This window comes from Phasianus colchicus, chromosome 1, assembly GCF_987193195.1.
Source record: "Phasianus colchicus chromosome 1, bPhaCol1.hap1.1, whole genome shotgun sequence".
NCBI lineage: Eukaryota > Metazoa > Chordata > Aves > Galliformes > Phasianidae > Phasianus > Phasianus colchicus.
The window spans coordinates 156,994,328-157,006,587 of record NC_143436.1 but is presented as its reverse complement, the minus strand read 5'-3'; the positions used below and the strand labels follow the sequence as shown (position 1 = coordinate 157,006,587).

At 41.1% G+C, this 12,260-nt stretch overlaps 1 protein-coding gene across 9 annotated transcripts in view; it reads right to left on the bottom strand.

Annotated features, from left to right (window-relative positions):
• Positions 1-12,260, bottom strand: part of KLF12 (KLF transcription factor 12) — a 276,242-nt gene that overhangs the window by 73,299 nt on the left and 190,683 nt on the right. For all 9 annotated transcript variants that reach the window (XM_090130826.1, XM_090130847.1, XM_090130815.1 and 6 more), the window contains one exon: positions 8,536-8,671. In XM_090130826.1, coding sequence (XP_089986952.1) covers positions 8,536-8,671 — 136 coding nt within the window. The remainder of the gene's footprint in view (positions 1-8,535; positions 8,672-12,260) is intronic.

Genomic DNA, 12,260 nt, shown 5'->3' with positions numbered 1-12,260 from the left:
CCTCAGCCACATGCACATGAAGAATGACACTTCTTAGGCACAGGGGCTCAGCACAAAAATTTCTTCCATATCCATTATCCAGGAATCTCCTTTCACTCCTCTTTACCTGAAGCCTAAAAACAATTTGCTGTGAGAAATGAGGTGGTGGTGGAGTCAATCTTAGAAAAACAGGACTAATAAAGGGGAAAACTTGGACATTGTGAAGAAGGAAAACAGCAGAAAAAAAATGCATGGTACTTCTTTAGGATTCCTGTACTTACACACCTACTCAGTCATGCCTGGCTAAACAGTGTTCCCCTCTTAAGAGTGCCCTCTTTGCTAGCAGTTCATATACCTGGGATCCACACACCTTTCATGTTTTTGCACGTATTGATCTCAACACTCAGGAAACATTTTTCCATACATCAGCACTGCTATTTCAAATTAATTGCACACCATGTTTGTCTGTCACAAAATCACAGGAACAGGATCACGAAATAGGAAAGATAAAAAGTTATCTGATCTAGATAATGAAAAAGAAGTGATTTTGGCTCAAATGACAGCAGAGGACAATGCTCTTTCTTTTTCTTATCAGTATAGCAGTTCACTGAAGTAGTTTCATTGAGGCTTCTGCTGGCAGAATTGTGCTGTCTAACCCACACTGATGAATATTTGCTGCAGCTCTAAACTTCTTAATACACACAGCTCTGCCTCCACTTTCGGTGTTGATTTAGAAGGAAAATACAGAAAAAGCTGAATAATGAATCACTGAGGAAACTCCTGTCAAATAGGTGCATAAACTGCTAACTGCATAGCAGTAATACATATTGTTATTTATAATTCATATTCAGTGTCACGCTCTTGAAGCAATTACACAATGCCTGCCTCTATCAATACAATGCATTTCACATCTCTAACCACTAATGACTTCAGCTTCACTCTGAAGCAATAGTAGTGGATTCAGCACAAGACTAGAAGGCACATGCTTCTGATCTCAGCTCACCCTTTGCTTTGCTGTGTGGCCTTGAGCAAGTCACTAACCTGAGGATAAATTATAATATCTGAACACACAAGGGAACCTTACAATTTAATTAGTTAATATTTGCAAAACTCTCAAAAGATAAAAAAACACTGTTTGAATTATAATTGTACTACATTGTTTTGAGGCATTTTATTACAAGGCACACTTGTGTAAACATGCTTATCAAAGTAAAATCCTAACAATGGAAAAGTTTGAAAACTACCTTTAAATGACTGGCACTTCTTGGACAAAAATTAATCACAGAATCAGAGAATGGGTTGAAAAGGGCCACAACGATCATGTAGTTTCAACTCCCCTGCTATGTGCAGGGTCACCAACCACCAGACCAGGCTGCCCAGAGCCACATCCAACCTGGCCTGGAATGCCTCCAGGGATGGGGCATCCACAGCCTCCTTGGGCAACCTGTTCCAGTGTGTCATCACCCAGATTAACAAATTAATTAATTAATTTACAAATCAAATCTATTTTTTTAGATGACAATTATATGAAACAATCAAATATAGATACTGAACTAAAGCTAGAAAACAAGATCTTTGAAAGTTTGTTTGCGATGAATAATGATAAAGACTTACAGAAAGGTATCTATGAACCCACACGTTACAAATAAGTGTCCTGCTGCACCAGTCTGGTCCCCAAACACCCTAAGTGCCACTTTCTTCCTTTTTAGCAATCCAGACCTCTGTTATGGTTTCAAGATTAATCATTAGATGCAACACAGTTAATGATAAAACTCCTTTGAGATTTAACAGAGACAGGATTCCTTGGTTCTTCCAGCTTATTATGCACTTAATTTAAATCTTCCTCTTAAAAAGAAAATATTAGTCCTAGTAATTATATAGTAAAATATCTAGAGAAGCTCAATCCCTGGCACTTCAAAGTGATTCAAAAGAGAGGACAGATTTCCTAATGGCAATGTTTCCTTGCTCTAGATTCATCTGTGCAACAGTCACTTGTAATTCACTGTTAGAGAGTGGGCAGGAAGAAACCGATATTGTGTAGATCAAGCTAGAAGCATTTTTATTTTTAAACAAGCTTTCTTCAGAAAATAAATATTCCCACCTCCTAATACACTGTCATTTAAGGAATACCATCCCTCCAAAGCAGGCGGCTATGGTAATTTCTTTGTAGAAACTGCTTTTGATTTACAGTTGCTGTCCACCTGGCACTTGTTCCTAATGATCGCTGGCTGATGGGAAATCTGTTTTCTTGGCAAAAGGCTCTGAGACATGCACAAGTAGATTTCCACACCAAGAATCCCAGTGCTTCTATGCATGCACGTTATGGTATCCTCTGGTTTTATTGTCCAACCCATCAAGTTATTAACCTTTTTTTTTTTTTTTTTTTTTGTAGGATGTTGCATATGCAAAAAGAAACAAAACACCTTTTTAGATTAATATAGATCTAGTGATACTTTTGTAAAGTGCAGAATAAATACAATGCAGAAGAAATCAGCACTTCTTTAGTGAGTTATACAAACTGCATGTAAGAAGAGATCATATCCTGTAGTAGTGGCATAGGCCCAAAGTTTAGATGTGCTGGTTCAGTTTCTTCATAACTCACAAACTTTTGTCGTGACCTTAGACAGTCCCATGGAACAGGATTCCTCACATAACTGCAGCAGTCTTAAGGTTAATTGTTCTCTCTAAGCCATTTCCGCAGGCTTTCGATAACCATTGGTGAAGTCAGGCATCTCCAAAAGGCAAGTGATCACAACTGATGAGATGAGCGGACCTACAAGTATGCACATCTCCACTCCGAGAAAATCCAAAACACTCAAGCATAATTTTTAGGTAGTTTAACCCAGCAGACATGAATCTTAAGTACAAACTGCACAGTCCAGTACTGCTCAGAGGTTCCCTGGTCCAGCTGAGACACAGCATTCTTCTGCCAGCACCATTTCATTGAAGCACAATCCCTTTCTTTTCTGCCACAGTATACACATGTGAGACTGCTGACAAAAAGTAAAACTAGAACAGAAAACATCCTTGAAATAACACAAAGTGAGGGCATCAACCATAATATATGCCCAATATGAGATGATTGGGCTCTACATCACCAGTGCATCCCATTTATGTCAATATCTGTGCAGTCAGTTCAGTACAGTGACTTGAGGGCTGAGGAGAAGCCCTATGAGGAGATGGGGGATCCTTTGGGGCACCTGACACTCCTCTGTGATCTTCTGCTCTACGGTCTTACTGAGATGGAAAAAATTTACTGCAATGGACAAATGCATTCCAGACTTGGGAAATCTTCATGAGAAGTCAAACTGAAGCTGATATATTCCCACAGTATTACTTTAGACAAACTAGCATTTTCTAGTGAAAAAAAAACACCACCTTTATTGAGAAATTCTGGAGCAGCACTACTCAATTCTTCATGTGCAAAATCACCTCTCAGCTGTGTGCCAGTTTTAATTTGAGCATTTGTTCACAGAGGGTGGATGTACCAGAGTAGAGAGAAACAAGGTTCACACAAGTACTGCCAAAACACCCTTACTTAGGTTTCCTGGGAGACTCAGGATAAAGTATCTTGTTTGTAACTAGAGGAAAAAACTGAGGTGAAAGTTCCCTATAATGAATAGCGCAACAGTAGTAATGATTGCAGCTGAAACAGGAAAACAGACATTATCAGTCTAGAAAATGAATGGTTGATGGGAACAGCACTTATAAAACCTGTGAGAGATAAAAAAAAATCAACCACAGGACTGTGGGAAGAAGAAATATGAGGAGAAACAAATCAGAAGTGAAAACTACATACCATCTTAAGAGTACACTGGTACCATGGCTGTGCTATCTACCTGCTGGGGACTTAGCTTTTCACTACTGCAGTATCCAAAACTATCTTCCAACAGGATTTAAAAATAAAGATGATCACATAAGCATTAATATATCAATCTCATAACATAGCCAAAGAGAAGGGGCAGCAGGACCAAAGCCCCCAGTCTCATTTTCAAACAAGCACTTAGCAGCATCCAGCAGCACAAAAAGAGTTCACATGGTCACATCCAGATAACAAATAACATTCCTATGAGGTAACTGCAGCTATAACTACCAGTATTCAGGACTTCCTTTCTGAATTTTCTGTCTCTCAGTCACTCTAGAGAAACAGGAAGCTACCTTAAGCAGCAACATCAGTTTACATGCACAGTACATTTTCTCTCTGATATTATCTAAAGGAACAAAAAAAAGGTTTTATCCACCTACATCTCACAGTGAGGAAAGAAAGTAAATAGAGACAGAAAGGAATGTCTAGATTTTTTTTTGTTTTTAACCAATACACTTATCGTAAGTTCACATTACAACTCGCCCTCTGTCCCTCCAACTCCTGCCCTTGGTCTCTGCATGCAGGGGGAGATGATTTGGCACGTGTTTTTTGCAGGGAGAGAGCTGCATGTTTTAAGATACTGGAGTTATGTGGTGCAAGCATGCAGGACAAGAAAGAGATGAAAGCCCTGATCAAGTTTAGCACTGCTATGCGCCACGGGGTGGCTCCTGAGACCCACTGCATCACAGCTACCCAGGGGTGGGAGGGCTCCTGGGCTGAGGTAACAACCTCTAAGGTGCACCTTACAACAATTTACTGGTCTTCTAGGGCTTGACTAATGCTTTCTCTTTCCTTGCCTTCATAAAGATTTCTGGAGTGTGTCTGAGATTTGACCCTGAATATACGATGCTGCTGCTGTGTAATAAGCACCCAGTGGTGTCAGGCATATAGAAGCAAATCTGCCCTTTGTTAGAGAGCTACATATCAGAATGAGTTTGTAAAACATGCTAGAAAAAGGATGAAACGCTGCTTACAGTGGAAAGCTCACTGAAATCTACATATTGAGGCAATATTTATTACCAGACAGAACAGATTATCTAAGATTAATAAATTATTCTTAATCTAAGATATGGTAAGGCACAGGAACTGCCATGAAGCAGCACTCTCACATAAAGAAATTTCACCCAAGTGCTTTGCTTGAAATAATGACTTTGTTTCTCTGTAACTTTACATTATTGATTGGGTTTGCTGAGCTGAAGTAGGATACAAAGTCATTCCAAACCAACTAATGAGAAGCCTGCAAGCTCTGCCAATACAATGCTAGCAGCAAGAGGGCAATTTCCCTGAGAAAAAATAGTCATACTTGGTTATTTTATAAATATGCAACCAAATTACATTTCTGTTTAAGTAAATAAGAACACGTGGTTCTTAGCATCTAACTGTCAGAATTTTTCTGGTAATAAATTTTTCCTACTTAGACTATAATGGACCTGAAACAAAGCAGAAACACAGGAGGATGCCTTCAGTTTTACATTATATGAAAAGCAAAGCTGTCATACAGGCATTCCAAGCTATCCTGTGAACTACCCACATAAGGGGAATTTCCAAGGCAACAAGCTTAAAAATGGTTATATTAATATCATTCCTCCTCAGACACAGACTGATTTTCTCCAGCTCATGGCTAATCCTTGGTGTTACTCATCCAACTTAGCTGGTTTAGACCCAAGGGAAGATGTTGATACACGCAGCACCAACTCCCACTTGGTGGCATACTGACCCTCAGGTCCAGCCATGGGTTGACTTACCCTCACCTGGTATGGAGTCCTGCAGGGCCAATGTGCACGCTCTAGACAGCTGTGTGTATGGCCTCCCTAAATTACATGGTTCTCTTTCTCCCTAAATTAGACAACTAGCATTGGTCAAAAGAATTACCAGCTGGGCACATCTCCTGCTATCTGCTCCATATGCTGGGAGGCCAGATAATGAGCCTGGATGCAGATGTCTGTGTTGCAGATGTCTAATTAGGCAATTGGAGGATAAGGGCCAACAGGCAAACATATATTACATAGACGTGTATTTATAATCCTTATGAAGGATAATTTAAAAAATGTATGAAACCCAATCAGAAAAAGGTCAAATGCTGTCTGGCACCTGCCACTAGCATACACAAACTAGGCTTGGCATTTTGTTAAACAAGGACAACAGCAACCAATGCTGAAGAACAGGATACTGACATCCCTTTGGAGGCAGCCATGCTGCATTTGCCAGTATCGTCCATGAAGAGAATACTCTCACCAGTAAATTATTTGTTGTCAGCCATATAACTATTCACAAGAAAGCATTTAAATACACCTTAAGTTCGCTTGCTATAGGAGAATCTTCTAGACTCTGAGGTGAATCTACTACAACTCAACACTTAGCTTAGATTCACCTGAAACACTCGTTTTTTGCATGCACCTACGCTGCCCAGTTACTCAGGGGACAGGAGGTGCCTGTCCACGTCTTCAGAGGAAATTCCTGTCTGCTAAGTTTAGATACTAAATTGAGTGCAGAGGATCTCCCTTTGAAAGGCTTCAAAGGCACTTTCCTCTCTGCAACAATGGGACACAGAATGCAGGCTTTTAATTTCAGTGAATTGCTTTGCTAGACATCTAAAATTAAGGTACAGGCTAGATGACAAAATTACAGAATAGAGCCTGCCCGTGAGGCAATGTATTATAGACCCAGGAAGAAATGAATGGAATGTAGTCAGTATAATGTGCTAACATCTTTTTCTTCAGCTTAGCAGCTGTATGTATAGTGTCTGCAACTGAGAATGAAGTAAAAAATAAGATAAATTGCAGATCACAGTCAAATTAAATTTTCCTAATGGAGCTTTTGAAATAAACTAACAGATTATTGTTTAAATAAAACCTGGAACAAGGATGAGTTGATGTTGTATTATTAAATTTCTTAATTTAATTCTTAAGCTCCAGAGCCAGCCAAGTAATATTCAACACATTTTCCTTCATAAATTGTGGAATGAATTATTCTAAAAAAGCTTTTCATGGTTTGACCGATTCTCTAAGTGTTCCAGCAATATCAAGCACATAAAACAGCATCTTCCTGCCACTCATATATTAAAAGTATTCACTAGCTCTCCATGCCTTCTTCTCTTTTCTTTAATTAGGCAAAACTATTTAAAGCAAAATCATGATGGGTCATATTATTTTTCTGGCTTATTATGTGTGCTATAAACTGAGAAAAAAAATACTTGGCACTTCAGGATTGGGTGCTGTAACTAGCAAATTTAAAATATGTGTGAGGCCTGTCAGTCAACCAGCAGCAGCACTTGTGAAGAACCGTTTCCTTCCCTTATCACTGTCATGCTAATTACAGTGAGAGCCAGCACCCTGCCTTGGCCAGAACATACACCCTGCCTGCTCAGGGGGAATACAGATTTGAGGATCACAATTTCAGTGCTTGACCCAAAGATGAGTTAGCAGGTGTCTGATCAAAGTCTTCCCAAGTCGGGACAGGTAGACTGTTTCTGAGAGGCAGCATGGCTGGATGCTCTTACAAGCTCCCAGTACCTGCTAAGTCTGCACTGGAGAATCATTACTGCCAGCCCTCTCCTGCACAACACATCTTCCTTCCTGCACCTCAGCGCGGAATGTTGAGTTACGGTGGGAAGGGGGTGATGTAAGGAACACCTCAGGAAGAAAATTCATGTCCCAACTGCCTTAACAGTGCAAAAAAAGCAGTCCTCCCCCAAACACAACAGTTTTCTCTCAGCATATAGATTACTACTTTGGGAACATCAGCATTTTTGGCTACTGATAGCCAGGAAAGAAAAGAGAATGCAAGTACTTTTATATATTAACACATTTAAAATATATTTATAATTAATTATATAACAGCAATGTCTCGCAGCCTTTATTATATCCCTTCCTATTTAATAATGTCCAGAATGCCCATAGTTTGAACCTCTTGGATGGAGTAACATGTTGTGTAGGGCCAGCACAAGGCTTCAGTGCCTGGAGGCTCTAGTTCTATTTCCAGCTCTGCTTCAGACTTACAGGGTGACCTTTACACATAGCCTCATTTTCCTCACCTATAAAATGGGGATATTAATACTTATTTACCTCACAGTTGGTTCCCTTCCAGCTGCTACAGTGACTGAGCAAGCTTATGTGCCTGCAGAATCACTAATGCTTGTGATAAACTTTCTCTTTTTTTTGAAAAAGCAATAAAGAAATTAAATTGGGAATATATTTTGTCCATCCAGAAAGTAAAAGTACAAAGAAAAAGAGCAGTTGCAGAAAAAATGTTCAAAGCCCATCACTAATTTCCTTTCAATTATTCCATTCTTCATGAGAAATGTGGGTGATTTCTGTTTGACAGCAACTAGAAGAAACTTCCTGATGCTGCTTTCAATCAGTAAAAACTGTCTTTTTTTTTCAATGGAAGTCTAAACTGCTATCCCTTTGGAGTAAATATAAATACAAGTTCTGTAAGCAAATAATGGAGAATAATCTTGATCTGAAACTTTACCTAGTAATTAGGGAGGAAAGAAATGAAAATGAATCAGAAAGAGCAGAGAGAGGTAGCTATCTCTTCCTACAGGGAATGAAGCTAAACAGCAAAGCTGCTAGCAGGTAGGCCGGTTCAAAGCTGAGGGACACCTCCGCAGGGCTGCTGATGACCGGTGCCTCCATCAGCCAGGGCACACCTTGGCAATACTTGTCTCACTCTGAGAAGGTGATACTTACTCTTGTACTGCTCTGGCTATGGAGAGCGCTGTAGATCCAGTTTCATTAACGCTATCTAAGGTCACATTTGGCAGGTCGTCATCATCACTGTCACTTTTAATTTGTCTGGGAGATAGGCCTCGGGGGTCCATTTGTGCTGGAAAGAGACATATAATGGATTAATATGAGCATGCTGAAATTAATCTTGTCCCAGAACAACATTAGGGTGTACAACACATCCATCCACTTAGGCTGCATGGCACATTTTGCTTGAAGCTTCACAAATCAGATGACAAATTTGCAAAATAATCCAGCAGTACTACAGATAAACACAAACGTTTCCGATGGCATGCAAATGTCTGAACGCATACAAGCTATAGGAATGCATTCTGTGGACCTGATCCACTGAAAACAGATGATTATACATACACAGTGTTTGTCAAAAACTCAGTTCATCCTCAGTTCTGGATGTCTTCAAAAAGTGAAGAGAACGCAGCGCATTTGTTTGTGCTCTGTACATCACACATGAGAGCAAACTTCACAGCTAAATTTCAAGAGTTATCCTTTGTTTTTGACTGCCTGTTCTGAGACACCGGGTGGAGATCCGTGTCACTCCAGTCAGTTCACAGCTAGGCATCTAAAATAGGCCAGGCATCCTGTTTTCTGACTTGATTCAATGCCAGTGTCAACTTCTGAAGGTGCCTTCCCTACATGTAATGTGTCAAAGCATCTACAAATAACCTTGCACAGACGACTAACTTTCAGGTGACTAATGCTGGGTAACTGAGCTTCTTCCTTCCAGTAAGACTTTTTGGAAAGGTCATGTGCTCTCAAGTCTTAAGAACATCCAAACACTCACTGCAGGACTATTTTGTCCATCCACAGTTTACAGCATTCATACTGTATGGTAATGCAGTAATGCAGTGGGTGTTAAGGTGCAGGCAGTGAGGAGCTGTGTTTGTGAGGCAAGACCAGGGCTGCCCCATGCTGGCCTCACTGCAGCACGCGGTTGAGCCTGGCAGCCAAGATGGTGGTGCCTCAGGGCAAGGCTATTTGTGAAAGGGAAAAACACAGCACAGGCAGTGAAGAATAAAGCGAGTAACAGCCCTGTGAACATCAGAGCCAGGCAAGAAGGAAGGGAAGGAGGTGCTCCACATGTCAGAGTGGAGATTCCCCTGCAGCCTGTGGGAAGAACCCCTGTGGAGCAGATACCCATACTGCAGTCTGTGGAGGGAGTATTTCCTAAATGGAGAAGCTCAGGAAGAGCCTATGCTGGAGCAAGCTCTTATGACAAGAACTACAAGCCACATTAAGCAGGCTCATCCTAAAGGACTGCAGCCCAAGGAAGAGGCATGCCGGAGCCAGAGGAAAGTGTGAGTCAGAAGGAGCAGCACAGACAAACTGCTGTGTTCTGATCATAAGCTTCATTCCTCATCCTCCTGCGTGGCTGTGGAGAAAGAGGTGGAGGGGCTGGAAATGAAGAAGTGAAGCAAAGCCTGGGGCAAGGGAGCGCTCATCCATTTAACTGAAAATAAATGACATGACTTTCCCAAGTCTGGTTTGTGCATGACAGTAATTGGTAAGCAATCTCCCTGTCTTTATCTCGATCCATGAGCTCTTCCATCTTATTTTCTCACTACATTTTCAAGGTCAGGCTGGACGAGGCTCTGAGCAACCTGATCTAGCTGTCAGTGTCCCTGTTCATTGCAGAGGAGATGGACTAGATGACCTCTAAGTGTCCCTTTCAACTCGAGAGATTCTGTGATTCCAAGTTCTGTTGAAGCAGGGAAGAGTGGCTGGATGGAGTCTGGCAGACAGTCAAGAGTCAGCCCTCCAGAGATACCTTCTGTAAAAACAGAGACAGCAAAGGAGACCAAAACCGTAGGCTATATGTGTCCTCTCTTCATTCTTGCTACTGCCCTCTAAAGGGAAGCATGGACAACAATATGCTGAGAGAGGAAACCAAGAGATCGATTGAGAGGAAACTTGGGGCACAATCACAGAATCACAGAATGGCCTGGGTTGGAAGGGACCTCAAGGATCATGAATCTCCAACCCCCCTGCCACAGACAGAGCCACCAACCTCCTCATTTAATTCTAGACCAGGCTGCCCAGGGCCTCATCCAATCTGGCCTTGAACACCTCTAGGGATAGGGCATCCACAGCCTCTCTGGGCAGCCTGTTCCAGCACCTCACCACTCTCATAGTAAAGAACTTTCCCCTGACATCCAACCTAAATCTTCCCTCCCTCAACTTAAAACCATTTCTCCTTGTCCTGCAGTTATCTACCCTTTCAAAGAGTTGATTCCCCTCCTGCTTGTAGGCTCCCTTTAGGTACTGAAAGGCTGCAATGAGGTCACCCCACAGCCTTCTTTCCTCCAGGTTGAACAAGCTCAGCTCCCTCAGCCTGTCTTCACAGGGGAAGTGCTCCAGTCCCCTACAGTCTCCCACAAGTGTGAACTGGGATACTGACAAGAAATACTGGAGTTGCTTGCATCAAGGGACAGATGCAGAGATAAACTTCAGAGGTGATGTAAACAAACACTCCTTGTCACCTGTGAATTACCATGCACAATCATTAAGCTCTGAGAGATACCGAAAGCATGTGGAGCAGAGAGCAAAACCAGAGAGATGCTTGATACTGCAAGGGAGGAGCAGGAGGGGAAGGCAGGCAAGAAATTTGTTTATAAATGTACATATTTTGTTTGGCCAGGTGAAACAGAAGAAAAGACAACTTATTTAATGAGCTTATTGTTCCAGTTTGCTAGCTTGTACTCTCCTGTAACACACTGTGAGAAAGAGGATGCTTTCTGGGTCTTGCTTACATGTGTTTCAAGAAAGACAGCTTTTATCCTCCCTCAAGCTCTGGCTAAGGAGAGCCATACAAAGCAGGTTTCCTTTACAGATCACAAACAGTTCATAAGGTGTCTCATAAGATGTTCATGAGGTGTCTGTGGCTACACAACAACTTTGAAAATCACGGTTAAATTTCCGTTTCACCACATTTCTTCAGTTGCTGTGTTCACATGACTCTAGAAAAGACAGAGTTACACTGAAGAATTGGAGGGATATAATACTCCAAGAGCTGTGAGGCCATAAAAGTAGCACTGATGGATAGCTGGGCTGTTGAAAAGAAAGCACTTCCTAAATGAGTGATGACTCTAGGGAAAGTTGGTCTTAAATTTTAATTTATATCCTGGCGGCGAACCACTTCTGAATGAAAGAACAGTGACTGATTATAAGTACCCTTCAGCTGCATTTATATTTATGTTAAAGAACTTCACAAAGAAATTGTTATTAAAATATGTTCAGTAAGCCAATGTAGCAATCCCCTCCTGAAGCACAGCCCATTGTGCAGATGTACAGGATTACTTCTATTAGCACAGTTAAAGTGCCTCAGTACTACTGGCTGCATTCTGCTTGCTTGTCATTTCTGCATGTAGACCCAAGAAAGCAGCTTATCAAATCAAAGACTGTTGACAATGAAAAATAACTTGCACTGAGACAAGCACGCAGCATCTCAAAAATTATTCAACATGTAATTATTTTGGGTAGAAAAATCACCATTCTGACCATGCTTCTGAAAATTATAACTTATTCATGATAATATTCAATGTGTTTCCGATCATCAAGGATAATTTAGTATTTAAGAGTGACAGAACACTCCAATCAGCTGATTTGGCCCCAGAAAACTATTTGGAAAGAAGGTGCTACTTCTGAGCTTACTTATTCAGTAACAAGGCTAC